Source organism: Mauremys mutica, chromosome 5 (genome assembly GCF_020497125.1).
Source record: "Mauremys mutica isolate MM-2020 ecotype Southern chromosome 5, ASM2049712v1, whole genome shotgun sequence".
NCBI classification, from domain to species: Eukaryota; Metazoa; Chordata; order Testudines; family Geoemydidae; genus Mauremys; species Mauremys mutica.
The window spans coordinates 67,574,262-67,591,175 of record NC_059076.1 but is presented as its reverse complement, the minus strand read 5'-3'; the positions used below and the strand labels follow the sequence as shown (position 1 = coordinate 67,591,175).

The 16,914-nt window shown below is 40.3% G+C and overlaps 1 protein-coding gene across 1 annotated transcript in view; it reads right to left on the bottom strand.

Moving 5' to 3' along the window:
• The window catches only part of RAPGEF2 (Rap guanine nucleotide exchange factor 2), a 307,928-nt gene that overhangs the window by 38,383 nt on the left and 252,631 nt on the right, over positions 1 to 16,914 (bottom strand). The window contains exons 8-14 of the mRNA XM_045019477.1: positions 13,089 to 13,266; positions 9,769 to 9,905; positions 8,996 to 9,154; positions 6,575 to 6,727; positions 5,826 to 5,990; positions 484 to 591; positions 174 to 377 (exon numbers count right to left, since the gene is read on the bottom strand). Coding sequence (XP_044875412.1) covers positions 174 to 377; positions 484 to 591; positions 5,826 to 5,990; positions 6,575 to 6,727; positions 8,996 to 9,154; positions 9,769 to 9,905; positions 13,089 to 13,266 — 1,104 coding nt within the window. The remainder of the gene's footprint in view (positions 1 to 173; positions 378 to 483; positions 592 to 5,825; positions 5,991 to 6,574; positions 6,728 to 8,995; positions 9,155 to 9,768; positions 9,906 to 13,088; positions 13,267 to 16,914) is intronic.

Sequence of the window (16,914 nt, the reverse complement as noted above, 5' to 3'; positions counted from 1 at the left end):
TTTAATGACAAACAGAAACATGAGAATCTCTGGCTCAATGTACAAAGATGTATGCAGCAAGTTACATTGTAGCTCTATATGACAGCACTCATGGGGAAAAAAAGGAATAAAATAGCTCAATCAAAGACATTGAAATTTCAAGTATACACTTAATAAACTTTAAAATTATGTACCTGGTCACCACGTTTCAAGCCTGCTTCTGTGGCTTTGCTGCCTAAATCCACACTGTCAACAAAGATTCCAAATCCCTTTTCTGACCCTCCCAGCAAGATAAAAGGCAAAGGAGCTTCTCGAGATGGCTTTGTTAATGTTATCAATCTTCGTTTAGCTTTAGCAGCACATGCAATATTTAATAGCCTCAGATGTCCACCCATTTTCTGCAAGGGGGGAAAAAAGTAACATAATAATGACGTATATATACACAATAGCCTGAATACTTCTCCTTCCCAAATTCTTTTCCTTTCAAAACCCCATTATTCTTACCTCTCTTTCCAAATTGTTCTCAAATTCCTCTAGAAATCGAGTCATAGCAGGATCTCCTTCAAAATCATTGAAGTGATTGTTCACCCACAATAATACTACCCGTGTAACCTGTAAGTCAATTAATAATATAAAACTTTATCCTGGTACACACTCAGAGAACAATTCTATTTCTAAAGCTTTTAAACAAGTTATTTTCCAGTTTCCATGTATTTTAGTTGTGAAAACTGAAAATTTTGCTCAAGGCCAACTCCACTGACACATAACATTTTACCAGCAGGTCACCAAGGAGACGTAAAATGAGTAAAGACCTAAAACTGTGCTTGGAAAGTTCACAGTTGTTCAAAACGTTAATGTTGGTTACATCAAACTTGTCAGAGGGTAGAAAATTTAAGTCTGCATTTACTTAGTTCACTGCAATTCCTGACAAGTATACAAACGAGAATTGGTGCTAAAGCCTTTCCATGTATGTGTTGTTGTGGCAGTTGTTTATCAATGTGCTATAAATTTCTTTCATTTTAAGAGAATGGCAACTTCCATAAGGAAGGAATTACTCTATTTTAAATCATTCAGTAATTTATTCTCTAGCCTTTAGACAAAAAAGCCAATTAACTTCATAAGGAGTGTGCCTCTGTAAGAGTGTGTAAAATAGGTCTTTACAAAAGGCAGAAGAGATAAATTAGCTTTACTAGTGAATGAATTTATTCTTAATTGTCATCTTTGCAACAGGGGCTGGGTTGCTTTCTTACTTTATCTTTCTGACTTCCCATATTTTAAAACTACAATTTAAGACTATACTACAGAAAAGACTCCTTTATGGCAGCACCACGATAGCTAAACATGTCAGGAATTCAAGTACAATACAACTACCTGTAAACTTTTACTCTAGCCTGCAACTTAACCTATGAAGTTTCAGTCAGCAACATTTTTCCCCATTGATTTAAAACCAGATTTGGTTCAATCAACATATTTTATGTTCTTAAAAAGCAAAACAGTAACCCAAAATGATGACACTATTACTTCTGCCATGTTGGCAAAGTGAGTTACTGAAAAAAAAAATACTAAGCATCACCAATAGCCGCTTTTCATTAAAAAAAACTTGTGCAGATTTTAATCATGTGAAGACAATACAACTGCCACTTGCATGTACTCACACAATACCAAAGCCACATTTGTGTCAATGATCTGAGATTAAAGCATCTACAAATAGACCTTGACATGAATTGGAGCTGTATGGTCTATTGTGTTAAGGATTCTCAGAGTCCTCAAGTAGATTCCTACTTATCTACAAAAGCAAGCAAATTTACCATAATAGCTCAAATTCATAACACTGAGACTAATTAACTATTTTAGCCTAACTATTTTAGGGGTTCTAACAATGAGATAATTGCACATGTGTGCTGCAGTTCCTAAGCAAACGATGTGGGATAAGGACAGGATGGTAACCTTAGCAATCCACAGCCATGCTTTTCAGATTTATTTTTAAAACAAGTAACACTTACAGCTGGGTTAAATCTTTTAGAAATTTTATGGACATATAATTCATTGTTTTAACTGAACAAAACTTGGCATTTCTATGTTGTAAATACAAGTAGCCACAGATACTAAGGTTTTTTTTTTTATTTGAAAACTATTGTACAAAAGCACAAAAGAAACTGCTTTACAAAATCTTTTAGAACACTAATCTAAATTTTAGTGGCAGAGTCGGAGAGAGAAGGAGGATCTGTTGAGCTGAATATTTCACAGCTTTCCTTTCTGACACTGAAGTATAATCAGCGCCTGTGGTGCTCCATGATTTCATGGAATTACTTTCCTATTCAAGAATCACTGCAGAATGGGCCATTTACACAAAATTCCTAGTTCTATTCTAAGGCTTGGAATTACATTTTTTTTTAAATCTTCCCCACCTCCCTGTTCAAAATTTGAGCTACTCTTACTGCAATGTAAGCCATTATTTAATCTCACATTTGAAGAGATTAATACAGCAGCTTCAGGTCATCATAAACTGGATGTTTTAATTTATTTTTTCTTTAATTTATTTTGGGAGGGGAGAAGAGTTATACTCTACTTATTTCATTAAATGTTTTTTATATTTTAAATGGCTATTTAAAGCTTTTTTTATCTGTGTTGAATGAGGTTAGATGGGGAGAAATTTTATATTGCTTTCATAATACTAAACAGTAGTATGCCAAACTATTATTGGACAAGAAAGGACAAGTTTCCAGTATCAAAGTTGATTTTTTTATGAAAAGGTTATTATGCAGAGTATAAGAAGGACCTTTTATTAAAGGGTTTCAATGTATTTATTAGAATAAATTTAAATGACAATATGTATGGTTACAGATTAGGGGGATAAGTATGTAAGACAATGCACATTAAAAACAATTATATAACAATGTTTTTTCCCTTCAATAAATATAGAGGAGGCAACAGAATGAGATGGAAAGAAAAAGTGGGGAACAAAGAGGGACAAGACATGTAAGTGTAGGTTTGGGACAGAGGAGGAACTAGTGTTGAAATATACTATAATGGCAATCTCAATATAGACATCACAGTGGATGTTGTAAGTTACTGACAAAATAGACATTGCACTGAAAAGAGCTGTCTACTAATGGATAAAAGGGGTATATTACACATTAAAAAATCCCTATGTTTGAAGAACATAACATAAGAATGGCCATATTGGGTCAGACCAAAGATCAATCTAGCCCAGTATCCTGTCTTCCGACAGTGGCCAATGCCAGGTGCCCCAGAAGGAATGAAGAGAACAGGTAATCATCAAGTGATCCATCCCCTGTTGCTCATTCCCAGCTTCTGGCAAACAGAGGCTAGGGGCATCATTCCTACCCACCCTAGCTAATAGCCATTGATGAACCAATCCTCCATGAATTTATCTAGTTCTTTTTTTAACCCTGTTATAGTCAAAGAACGTTAAGGTTGCAAAGTCAAGCACCCACAAGTTAGCAAAGATTGTTTTGTGCAACCTTAATTCAGCCCCCTTGTACCTCTCTCCCCAACTGGCTCCCAGTCCCACTCTCCTTAGCCCAATTCCCAGTTCCATTTTCCATCTCCTTTCTTCATGTGTCCAGGCTCAGTCTGCCCTAACTCCCAGGTGTCCCTGTCCTAATCTGCTCACCTTTGCTCCTCTCTCTACAGGTCTGGCTCTTGCCCCCTCTGCATTTGAATAGAGGACCTTCATCCTCCACACTGTCTGGGCTTCAGTAGGTGGTAGTTACTGAGCACCCAGAAGAGATGGGTTCATTGTTTTCAATTCTGGTGCCAACTGCAGAAAAAGTCCTGCTCAGCCCTGGCCTGGAGCTCGTTCAGTGCAGAGGGAATCTTCTGGGAATGTGGCATTGGAGCTCAAGCAAATCCATACTAAAATTCTGGGGTGGATTTTCATGGGACAGCAAATGCCACATCTGTCACTTGAAGGCAAACGAAATTTCATGGCAAATTTCAAGTCCCTGATCTAAAGTTTGGGGGGGAGGGGAAGGACTACACTTTCTTAAAGAAAAGTTCATCCTAATTTTTTAACATGGACAAACAATGTATTTTCTCTAATCTCATTTAGAGAAACAACTGAACTGTTTTAGTTGAAATTTTTCCTCCCCCACTTACCCCCACAACCTCCCCTAAAATAAATAAAAAATAAAAATTAGCCTGAGGTAAATATCTGGCATATGCAATTTCACCCAAACAGTTAAAGTTTGGCAAAACTATAAGCAACTGAAAACAGGATTTTATAAAGTGAAGTGCTGGGCAAACTTAACTGCAGACAGTGTTATCTGCCCCATATATAATTGGATATGGTGGACCTGATTCTCCTCTTACTCCAATTTTATACTCTTGATTTCAATGGAGCTACCCTAATTTTCACCATGGGAAGTGAAGGGAGAATCAAGCCTGGTGTCCTTCTGCTTTTATTTATATTTAACAAAATTGTTAGGAGAAAGCGTTTGCCAAATTGCATTAAACCATTATTGTGCAAAGAAAACAAGGAAATATTTCCTGCCATAGATTTAGGCCCTAAGTTACCACAGAACTATATTGGAGTGCCCCCCAGGGGTTGGTCTTGGGGCCAGTTTTCTTCAACATCTTTATTAATGATCTGGACAATGGGATAGATTGCACCCTCAGCAAGTTCGCGGATGACACTAAGATGGGGGGAGAGGTAGATATGCTGGAGGGTAGGGATAGGGTCCAGGGTAACCTAGACAAATTGGAGAATTGGGCCAAAATAAATCTGGTGGTTCAACTAGGACAAATGCAGAGTTCTGCCCTTAGGACGGAAGAATCTCATGCACTGCTACAGGCCGGGAACCGATTGGTTAAGCAGCAGTTCTGCAGAAAAGGAACTGGGAATTACAGTGGATGAGAAGCTGGATATGAGTTAGCAGTGTGCCCTTCTTGCCAAGAAGGCTAATGGCATATTGGGATGCATTAGTAGGAGCACTGCCAGCAGATCGAGGGAAGTGATTATTCACCTCTATTCGACACTGGTGAGGCCACATCTGGAGTATTGTGTCCAGTTTTGAGACCCCTACTACAGAAAGGATGTGGACAAATGGAGAGAGTCCAGCAGAGGGCAACGAAAGTGATCGGGGGCTGGGGCACGTGATTTATGAGGAGAGGCTGAGGGAACTGGGCTTGTTTAGTCTGCAGAAGAGTGTGGGGGGGATTTGATAGCAGCCTTCAACTACCGGAAGGGGGGTTCCAAAGAGGATGGAGCTCAGCTCTTCTCAGTGGTGGCAGATGACAGAACAAGGAACAACGGTCTCAAGTTGCAGTGGGGGAGTCTAGGTTGAATATTAGGAAACACTATTTCACTTGGAGGGTGGTGAAGCACTGGAATGGGCTACCTAGGGAGGTGATCCTTAGAGGTTTTTAAGGCCCGGCTTGACAAAGCCCTGGCTGGGATGATTTAGTTGGTGCTGGTCCTGCTTTGAGCATGGGGTTGGACTAGATGACCTCCTGAGGTCTCTTCCAACCCTAATCTTCTATGATTCTATGACTAAAGTCTACTGAAATACTGATGACTTTTTAAAAGGATTGATACTTCTACAACCAATTATTTAATATACAGAGTTGACTGAAGTATGGGTACATGAATGATAAAATACCTCCCCCGCTCCCGCTTTAGTGTTTAACAGTAGTGCCTTACACGTTTTTAATAACTATTCGCCTGATTTAGCATACATTTTCTACAACTAACATTTCTTCATATACTATTAGCTGGTTGTTCAACGAAATCTAGTTATCCTGGTTTAAAGACATAAATAAAACTTTGTATTTAAATACACATTAATTCACAATTGTAAGTTTTAAGTAGTTATCTTTTCAACCTTATCCCTGAGGCTAGGGTCATTAAACCACTCCAACAATTTCTTGCCCACTTCCATTGGGCTGGAAAGAAAAGTCCTGTAGGTCAAAAGGAAATCCTCAATAAACGTTGGATCCACCACTGAGTGCTCTTCCACCAAATGCATTGTTAACCTTTCTGATGTTCCCTATAACAAATAAAAGCTTAATTATTAACTAGCATGAATGCTTTTTTATTTTCATCTAACATCTTGATGGTACACTACACATAATAGTATCATTAAACCTGTCTAGTCACCAATGTGTTAAACAATAAAAAATAGCTTGACCATTGTAATAAAGAGATTGATAAACTTTACTAAATTAAAACAATCAAAGAACCCTGAAACAACAGCAATTTTTTGTGTGTTTAATTTTGAATAGCTTTTTAGCTCTTTTATTTAAGAATCTTTGGAAAACTTATATTTCAAATACACCTCTACTCCGATATAATGTGACCCGATATAACACGAATTTGGATATAACGCGGTAAAGCAGCGCTCCGGGGTGGGGGTGGGGGGGGCGGAGGCTGCGAACTCCGGTGGATCAAAGCAAGTTCGATGTAACGTGGTTTCACCTATAATGCGGTAAGATTTTTTGGCTCCCGAGGACAGCATTATATCAGGGTACAGGTGTATATGGCTGAATTAATTCTGGACTTTGGTCACTAAGGAAGAGCTCATACAAATCTAGAAAGCATTTGTTTTTTTTTGTTTGTTTGTTTTTGTTTTACCTTGATGACAATGTGACCCTTTCTTGTTCCAGTGCGATCAAGCTCCCTGTGCTCCTTCACCATAACAATCTCCCCCTCCTCTTCTACCTTCTGCATGTTTTTTTCCACTTGATTGAGGATGCGGCAGTAATCTTGTTGGGCTATGCAGACAAACTGGAAAGAATCGTCAGGCATAGATATTAAAAGGTAGTGTTCTGAGACCTCAGAAAAACTGTCTGGACTTAAAATACAAGTACTCTATGATTAATGAAGATAAAGTAACTTCTCAGGCCATGGATGGCCAAAATTGTCTTTCCAAGAGCTCTGCTGTAGTAAACAGCTGAATAACCAAGTGTGATAAATTCCACTATAATTTTTGCCTCATGAGAGTGCAAGATTCATTGATTCAAGATGATTTAATATCTCCATAGAATAATTCATATAGTTGTATTTCGTCCGCCATTAAAAGTAAATCCCACTTGCAAAATTTTCCTCAAGGAAACCTCTTCCTCCTCCTCTTCCTCAAGGCCATTTAAAAAGGGAACAACGGAAGGAAAACCCTATCAATAATTATGGTGCCACTATTGCTATGGGTAAGCAAACTTTAATTTTTGTTCTTTGAGTAATCATAAATATATTAAGCCAGCCATTAAGAAAATTCTACCATTCTGATTTATGAGTAGCATAGATACACAGAAAATAATTACCATATATACTCGATCATAAGCCAGTTTGTTTATAAGCCGACCCCCCCCCCAAGATGGAGAATTAAAAATGGAAAATTTTTATAACCTGTTCATAAGCTGACCGAGGGGTTAGCAAACTTTGGCTCCTGAGCCATCAGGATAAGCCGCTGGTGGGCCAACATGGTTTGTTTACCTTGAGCATCCGCAGGCACGGAGGTAAACCTACGTAAACAAAGTGTCCCGATGCGTTAGCTGCTTACACTGACAGGCCGGGACGGCAACTGGTGGGGAAATGTTTTGGTGGGGGGGGGGGGTTTGAAGCTGCGGGTCAGGGGAGTAACCCTGTGACCACCCCCCACATGACCCCACCCCTAGCCCGGGACCCCCTCACTCTCCCCATACCATCCCTTCCCACCTTATCTGGGGAGGATGTCTCTGGACTGGCTGGAGCTGCTCCAGCGGGCTGGGTGGCGCGGCCACAGCCTGCTCTGGGGGGTGGGGCCAAGGGGCACGGCTGCAGCTGCTTCGGAAGCTGTGGGGAAAGCAGCGTGGCCAGAAGCAGACACACTCTGGTCCCGCCTCTTCCCTTCTGCCTGTGCTGCCTCTCCTTGCTCCCTCTTTTGTGGGGGGAGGGGCTGTGTCCCACCTCTCCCTCTCTATACCCGTTCACCCCTTCTCTGGTGCTTCCCCTTTTTACTAAAAAAGATTTGGCTTATAAACGAGTATATATGGTACTTTTAAATGAAAACATTTACATTTCAACATGGATCATTCCCTTTCAACGTAAGACAGCTATCTGTTTAATATGCAGCATTTTAAGGGAAAATGCCACTTACAAAAGAAATCAAAAGAATCTCAACTTATATTTAAGACAGCAACAAAAGTGCTATATAAATACATTAACACCACTATGCACTTGGATAATTGAGATATAACCACCTTTTACATTACACTAGTCAAAATACCAGACCGTGTCTACTGGACAATTGGCATTTCTCTGGAAATTCACTGCAAGTAAAATAATTTGACATATGGTCCAAACAGAACCATAAATCCTTTTCCTTTTAGACCCAGATGTTTTTCTCCTGGGCTTTTGGCCACATAAATCCATTCATGCAGTAGCTGTACATTTCATTTTATTACCTGGGGATGTCAATCTCTAATTTGAACTGGAATCATTTTTTTATGAACAATTACCAAACACTTATCTGACATTTCATTTGCAATCATATTAACCAAACATAAGGGTAGTGATAAATTATGCTGCCTTTTCTTGATAGGTCCTCTGACATTGTTTGTTTGAGACTTCTGATTGATTGCTTTGATGAACTCATGTGTTACCTTTATATTTTGCCCCAATATAATTCAAAATGAATTTAGTTTTTTTCAGGTAATTTCATAAATAATATCAAATTTCCAGCACACAGTACTAAACAGAATACTCTATTTCACCTTTGTCAATTAACCTATTAGAAATGTACTCAAAGATATCGCCTGAACTAAGCACAAAGCCATTCTTGCATTTAAAATGAAAGAAAAGAAGGAAACTGATTTTTGAATAAAATGTATTGGAGAGAAAATATCCCTGTTAAAATTACTCTATAGAACAATTCCAAGGCCTGTCTCTGCACCCTACCTGGTAAACTTAACATGAATTCTGCCACAAACACTTTTTAAATTGCAGGTACGTTGTAAGGACAGTACTATATATTTTATAATTGTGTTTTGCAAATACATGCATAGTAAAATACTCTACCTGGCAGTCATCCACTTTGGTTCTCATCACTCCTTTCATGTATTCCTTGTCCATGGTAGGGGAAACACCAAAACTGTTTCCCATGCACAGTATCTCTGTTCTTCCATCAGGATATGTCACTTCCACAGAACCATTCAATATAACTGACCAGGAGTCCAGCTAGAAATTGAACAGTGCAGGATAGGTGAAAAGAACAATCACCTACTCACTTAGCATTTTAGCATGGTACTGTATAAACACTATTCCCAGAATTGCTTATACATTTTTAAAAAGTTAGTTTATTTTTAGCAACTATTTATGAAAACAAGAAAGGAGGAGGATGAACTAGTTTACCTGAAAAATTATAATTCCTTCCATCTCCTTAAGGAATCTAATATTTAGCCTTTAATAAACTCTTGGAATTATAAAACCTATACAATTCATAAAACCCAGGGCAGTATTTAAATCATACTGAAAGATCAAAAATAAGAAGCATTTGAAATCAGCTCTGATCATTAACAATACATGTGTTTGTATAGCCTTTATTGAGAGCATTTTCCTAAGTTCTATTGCACGTATCTTGTAAATTGATCTGGGTGTTTAAACTGAAAAATCATTTGCAAATTGAACTGAATAAAACCATAATTAACACAACACAAAACAGGCATACAAACAAATTACTTCCTAGTGCTACTTTCGGGCAACTAGAAATTAATTTCCAAACTTAAAAAAAAAAATGTTTTCAGATTTTTTCACGTCTGCACAAAAGAAGATTCAAAGCAAATTCTACTGACCTCTTCCCCATCATTTAGTACTATGGTTCCTGCCCTCTCCACAACTGCAAATACCATCACAGCACAAAGTTCTCTCCTCACTGACATTGTCATGTTGGCAAAAGCAGGCAACTGATGCATGAATTCCAATAGTTGTTCTGAAAGAGAAAAAAAGCCCACTGAGTCATACACATCAAAACAACAAAACTAAGTAAAGGCAGCTCTTCAGAAAAATGCTTTAGGGTTCTTTAAGTTAAACTACTGTACAATGCTGTCTGTATACTGATAAATAATGTACAGAGAGCTGTTATAATTACTTGGTTTTTTTTGGCAACAGACTAGCTTATTATAATATCAATGAAAGATCTATAAAGTAAGCCAGTATAATGAAAATATTGTAATGTAACCATGTGCCTTGAATACATCCAATGAAATCACAATGACTCCACAGAGCCATTGTAATAGTTCTATTAAAACCATGTTGGGTTCTTTTAATCAGAAGAAATTAAGTTTTACAAAGTATTTTTGTGGTAGTATCCTATACTTAAGCTATCTACAGGACAGTTGGATCCAAACAACAAAAAAGTATAATATATAACTAATATAAACCCAATGTCCAAATAAGGAAATTTAAAGATGTATTAAGGCAGAGGTGGGCAAACTTTCTGGCCGGAGGGCCACATCTAGGTATGGAAATTGTATGGCGGGCCACGAATGCTCACAAAACTGGAGGTTAGGATGCGGGGGGGGGGAGGGGGGAACGGACTCTGGAGTGGGGCTAGGGATGAGGGGTTGTGGGTGCAGGAGGGTGCTCCAGGCTGGGACCGAGGGGTTCAGAGGGCAGAAGCGGGCTCAGGGCTGCAGCAGGAGGTTGGGGCACGGGAGGAGGTCAGGGGTGCAGGTTCCGGGCAGCACTTACCTCGAGCAGCTCCCAAAAGCAGCTGCATCTCTCTTCTCCGGCTCCTACACGGAGGCACAGCCAGGCAGCTCTGCACACTGCTTGCGTGGCCAATGGGAGCTGCAGGGGTGGTGCTTGGGGCGGGGAGGGAGCGGGACACATGCCGCTGCTTCTGGGAGCCGCGCGGAGTGAGGCAAGCCCTGGACCCCGCTCCCCGACTGGAGCACTGGAGCAGGGCAAGCCCCGGACCCGCTCCCTAGCGGGAGTTTGAGGGCTGCATTAAAAAAATGTCTGGGGGGCCAGATGCGGCCCCGGGGCCACAGTTTGCCCACCCCTATATTACAGTAATAAGATGAGAGACAATTTCATAAAAGCAGGCAAGTTCATATCCCTAACCTTAGCCAGCCCTTTTGGGTTTAGTTTTGCAATGATGCCTGCTGTACAATATCACACAATATATAAACAAGACTCTGTTCAGAAGGACCAGTTAAAAGCATGGTTACAGTAATCTGAAGTGACTCTTAATGTCTTACACTTCATGTGTAATCAAGTTCTATCTGATCCCTTTATTAACAAAAGTAAGCCTGTACTCCTTTTCATTCCTGTTAGCACTGCTGAATCAACACAGACATGAGAGAGAGCTGGATTCTGTCTGATCTCAATGAACAATTCTGCTGAGGATTCACACATGTAGCACAAAATTCTGGTTTTAGCCACACCTAAGCAACCCCAATAAAGAGACAACATTTGAAGGACATGGTCTTGCACAGGTATAGCTAAGGGTAAAAAATCTGGCCTGAAATACTTGTGATAACACATGGGCGCTCCCAGCAGCACAGGAAAAATTGGACCCAACTCCACAAGGCTCCTCCAACTGCAGGAACCTCTGGAGCTACTGCCCAATCCCAGAGCGTCCTGAAGCAGGGGGAGCCCCCTTCCCCTCCCTCCAAGTGGCTATGCAGGGGATGGACAAATCCTGTTCCTCCCCAGTCCAGCTGGAGATAGTAGCCCCCTTTGCTGGGGGGACTCCTAGGAAGAAGGGGACATCAGATTTCATGGGGAAGGGCTTAATTTCACGGTCCATGACGCGTTTTTCATGGCCGCGAAATTGTTAGGGCCTTAACTGTGATCAACAGGAATTCATTTTCATTGACTTGATATGCAATTAGTATTTCCATTATTGTGACAATTTTTGTTAATTTCAAAATTCTCTAGAACTCCGTGAATGCCTTTTCAGTCACCAGAGATTCTTACGTGACACACAAGTCTCTGGGTACGTCCAGATTACCCGCCGTATCGGCAGGTAGCGATCGATTTATCGGGGATCAATATATCGCGTCTCGACACGCTCCCAAATACGTTCCCCGTCGACTCTGGAATGCCACCGGAGCGAGCAGCGGTAGTGGAGTCGACGGGGGAGCCGCGGCCATTGATCCCGCGCCGTGAGGTATTCCCATAGCTGAAGTTGCGTATCTTACATCGACACCCCCCCATCCCAGTGTAGACTAGGCCTGTGTGTCAAATTACAATCTACAGTCTCTCAGCTCTAGCAGACTACAAGCATTAATATTCATCAATAGCACATTTATTTCCCCTTTTTTCTCGTACCCACCCTCTTTTTTGCTAAACAAGCATCTGTAATATATTAACTTGTAGGGTTGCCAGGTGTCCAGTTTTCGACCAGACTGTCCGACTGAAAAGGGACCTGTACAGTGTATGGTCAGATATACCGATCGGACACCAACAGTCTGGTTACCATGGGGGATTGGGAGAGGCACTTGGTCATCAACCCATGCCAGCCCCTGCTCAGGCGGGGCTACTTCTTACCTGCATCTCATGGGCAGACAGGCTGCATTTCAGGCTGTAGCTCCTATCTTAGGAGAAAGCAGGTATGGGGCCTTAGGGGAAGAGGTGGAGCGGAGTGTGTCTCTCCAGTTTTCAGACATTACAAAGTTGGCAACCCTATACTTGGGAACCAATAGCTTAAAAAAATCTAACAACAAATTCAAGAAGTCCATTTGTACAGTGGAAGAGGAGTATCTTAAATCATATCTTGCTATTTTCAAAACCTTGCGTTACAACTGAATATTTGCTTCTCTTTTAGGTTATTAGTATATTTTTGTGACATTAATTTTCAACCCAAAATCTATATGATGTCAGTGGAGTATCTAGTTTAAAATTAAATTGAGTTGCTTCATTAATTTTGTTTTCAGCTTATCAGCTGTTATTTTTAGCATGATTCTAGTTATCCAAATGTAACTTGTAAAATCAGTCATTTGGTATTTTGAACAATTAATTATTTCACATGAAGCTAGATATTTGTTACATGGATTCATTCTACTAAGTTTGGGACTAAGAAACAAGTTAGAAAATGTTAAATAATATTAGAGTGTGCTGAGGCGCAATTTCCCACTCCCTCCTGCTAGTTTCCATGCCAACTTACCAATGTCATCATCTGTCCTGTCTATTGGGTCTTTCTCCAGGCAGTCTCTAACAATATCCCTGCTCATCAGAGGGTCTGACGCCCTCTCAATATCTTCTTCATCATCATCATCCTCAGAATCCACTGCAGTCTCTGGTAACCCACTCAGATCCATATCACCAGCCTCACTTTCTGTGGCCTAAATACACACACAGATAATTCAAATTTAAACATTCAGATGTGCCCTCTAAAGCCATTCTTTTCCACTTAAAATATGTAAATGAAGTGAATTTTACTTTGCTTTGTGGAAGATCAAAAAGTCAATTTGACATACCACTTTTTGTTCTGATTTTTTCCTTCACTATATTTCTAAAAAAGGAAGCCAGTAATTTTTTTAAACAGAATGTCTTTGGTAAGATTTAAGATTGGTCTGAATAAAGTAGACATTTATATAAACATGTTATGTGCCTTTTTAGGAAGCAGGTCTAAGGAGAAGAAGAGGACAATTTAAATTCACTAGGTCAGTTCTTTACAAAATGACTAAAAATGTAAGTTGTTAAATAAAACTTTAATATTAGAGATCTCCAAAAATTAGTGTTTGCAGGAACCTCTCAATATGGTATAAATAATACTGTCATTAGTTCACAGAGAATATTGGTATCAATCAGTACTATCAAAATACCACTAAAGACTAAAATGGCTACTGTCTGTCTACATAGAAACTGCGTAAAAAAGCTCAGCTCTGAAGTGGTGAAGCTAAGATTTTTATTTATTTATAAGTATAAAGGCATACGAATTTACAGATGCGGAAAACATGTGAAGTCAGTGCTGGAGCACCACAGAGGAAATACACAGAATATCTGCAAAATTTAATCTGCTTTAGATCCTATGAAAATGAACAAAAATCCAGCCAACACACAGCTCGAGGTCATTAGTATAAGACCTAGAGGTAAATACATTTTAATTATTCAATTTTAAGACCAAACATTTAATAAATCCCATAAACATATTTGCCTGTCATTTCAGATTGAGCTGCTTTTTTCTCAGAACTTGATTTAATGCCACAGCAGCTGCTAAACTTTTCTTACTGTGATTTTTTTTTTTTAAGAAACATAAGCTGCTAATGAGAATATTCTAAACCACTGCTTCCCAAATCAGCACTCTCCGCCCCAAAGGAGTGTCAATTTCAGAGATTCTGGAGGTCAACAGCACAGCCAAATGCATTTAAAAAAAAAAGAATCTGGACACCGCAGACTTTACATTTGTGATTCTCAAAAACCATCTCTTGTGCAAACGGGCTTTACGTTGAAAAGAACTGAAGCTGTTCTCCAAAAACAGCAAAAGGGGAGACAGAACATGCCTGCCAAAGACATAAGCTTGTATTTGTCTTCTATAGCATCCTCACCTTTACGTCTATGTGTTTTTTTTAAATTATTTAATACAAACAGTATCTTCTTTGATAAAATATAAATTAAAATAAAATCATTTTTACTTCATTTCCCTCTCTTCTGATAAAAAAATAATAATCAGTCTTGGTTTAGTGAGACTGCTGAGTATAAACCAACGGTACATTTTAAAATGGCAGCCAGGTGGCTCAACAGCTTGTTACACAACTCTGTAAGAACCTCTGATTCTGAAAGTGTCAATTCCGGTTACTGAGCCACTGACTAATTAATTGGTCTGATTTGCAAATCGTGATATTGCTAGCAATTGTCATTCCCACTGGTCAGGACAAGGTTATGTTTTTCAAAAAGCATCATGGTTGACATGGATGCTAAATTTCAGTTAACCCCATTATACTAAAAAAGAGAAACAGGAAATATTTTGTTACAATTTGATTATTTAAAACCCCCAATATCACTGTAATAATAAAAAAGCAACTGATTTTTGAGGGATCACATGGTGCTCCAGCCAAGGGAACAGTGAATTACGGAGGACTGTCTTTTTTATCATTTAATTCACGGGTGGGCAAACTGCGGCCCAGGGGCCCCATCTGGCCCCCCAGACATTTTAATCCAGCCCTCAAGCTCCCACTGGGGAGTGGGGTCCGGGGCTTGCCTCAATCCGCACGGCTCCCGGAAGCAGCAGCATGTGCCCCCTCCGGCTCCTATGTGTAGGGGCAGCCAGGAGGCTCTGCACGCTGCCCCCGCCCCAAGCGCTGCCCCTGCAGCTCCCATTTGCCGCACAGGCAGTGCGCAGAGCTGCCTGGCTGTGCCTCCGTGTAGGAGCCAGAGGAGAGACATGCCGCTGCTTCTGGGAGCTGCTTGAGGTAAGCGCAGCCTGGAACCCACACTCTTGACCCCCTCCCATGCCCCAACCTCCTGCCTCAGCCCTGAGCCAGCTCCCACCCTCCAAACCCCTCGGTCCCAGCCTGGAGCACCCTCCTGCACCCCTCATCCCTAGCCCCAACTCCAGAGCTCATACCCCCAGTCGGAGCCCCCTCCCCCCCCCCGCACCCTAACCTCCAATTTTGTGAGCATTCATGGCCTGCCATACAATTTCCATACCCAGATGTGGCCCTTGGGCCAAAAAGTTTGCCCACCCCTGATTTCATTCTTTTGCTGTCTTAAGATTGTATTTTAAAAAATAGCAGTTTTTCCTGCTTTTTTCTTAGCTAAAACTATTGTGATGGACATAAATCTCTCAGACCATGATATCCCCATTTTACTGGAGAACTCTGTCATCCTTTGGAGGATTGTGAATATGACACCGTTTGTGGCTGACAGCCTATTGGGGAGGGATAGGATGATCAAATTCAATTTTTAAGACTCAATATCACTGTGCTCAATTAGGAGCTGGAAGATTTGTGACTCAGATTTGAGCTACGTCACAATCCCACTCCTCAAATAGAGGTAATAAGGACCTGGTATTTCTAATATAAAAACAAGCAGGAAAGTGAGGTCATAATTTTCATAAACCACAAAGGAACTGCAAAGTAATTACTTAAAATTATATTTCTTCTCTTAGTAATCCTACTGATATTTGTCTTAGGTTAGTCAGACAACAGGTTGGTTCTGTTCTACGAAAAACAGGTGTTTACTGAATATTACAATTTAGCTGAAGTAAAGAAGTTAGATAACAGGAATGGGTTTTTTTGTTTGTTTGTTTGTTTTTTTGCAGAGTGTCATCAGTACATGGAATAAATCACAGCAATCATTAAGGAACTGAAATCTCTTATAATATAAGACGACACTGGAAAACTGGATTTTTAGCTTTCCAAAGAGGCATAATGGATTCATTTCCAATCCTGGTGGTATGAGGACTACAAGGAAAGTAATTGTCATTACCACCTTGAATACCCCCTTTGAAGGAAAGTTACTTATCTTATTATAAGTGGAGTTCAAGATGCGTAGTCCCTGTGGGGGTACACAGGAACTCTAAGCACCTGAGACTGAGAAGTTATTGCAAGTCATTTCTACTGGACCACACCCGCGCACTCATTATCCTTGTGCTCCACATCGAGGGTATCAGGGGCAGGGCTGACTAAAATCCTCTCCACTTCCTTCTCTACCACAAATCTTGTCATGATCCAAAGCAGATGGAAGAAGGTTGGGCAGCTGAATGAAGACAGGGACCATACATCTGGAAGAACTCCAGTTATAATAAGGCACGTAACTTCCCTTTCTTCCACGAGTATTGGTTCCTATGTATATCCCACTGTGGGTGACTCACAACAAGCACTCGGGAGGAAGGCACGATAATTAAGTTTATAGAGCTGCTTTAGAACCGCTTCCCCAAAGGATGTGTCAGTGAAGTAGTCCTGGACCAAGACATAACGTCTCATGCACGTGTCGCTCGAACTCCACATAGTGGCCCTGTAAATATCAAACACGGACACCTCTTGAAG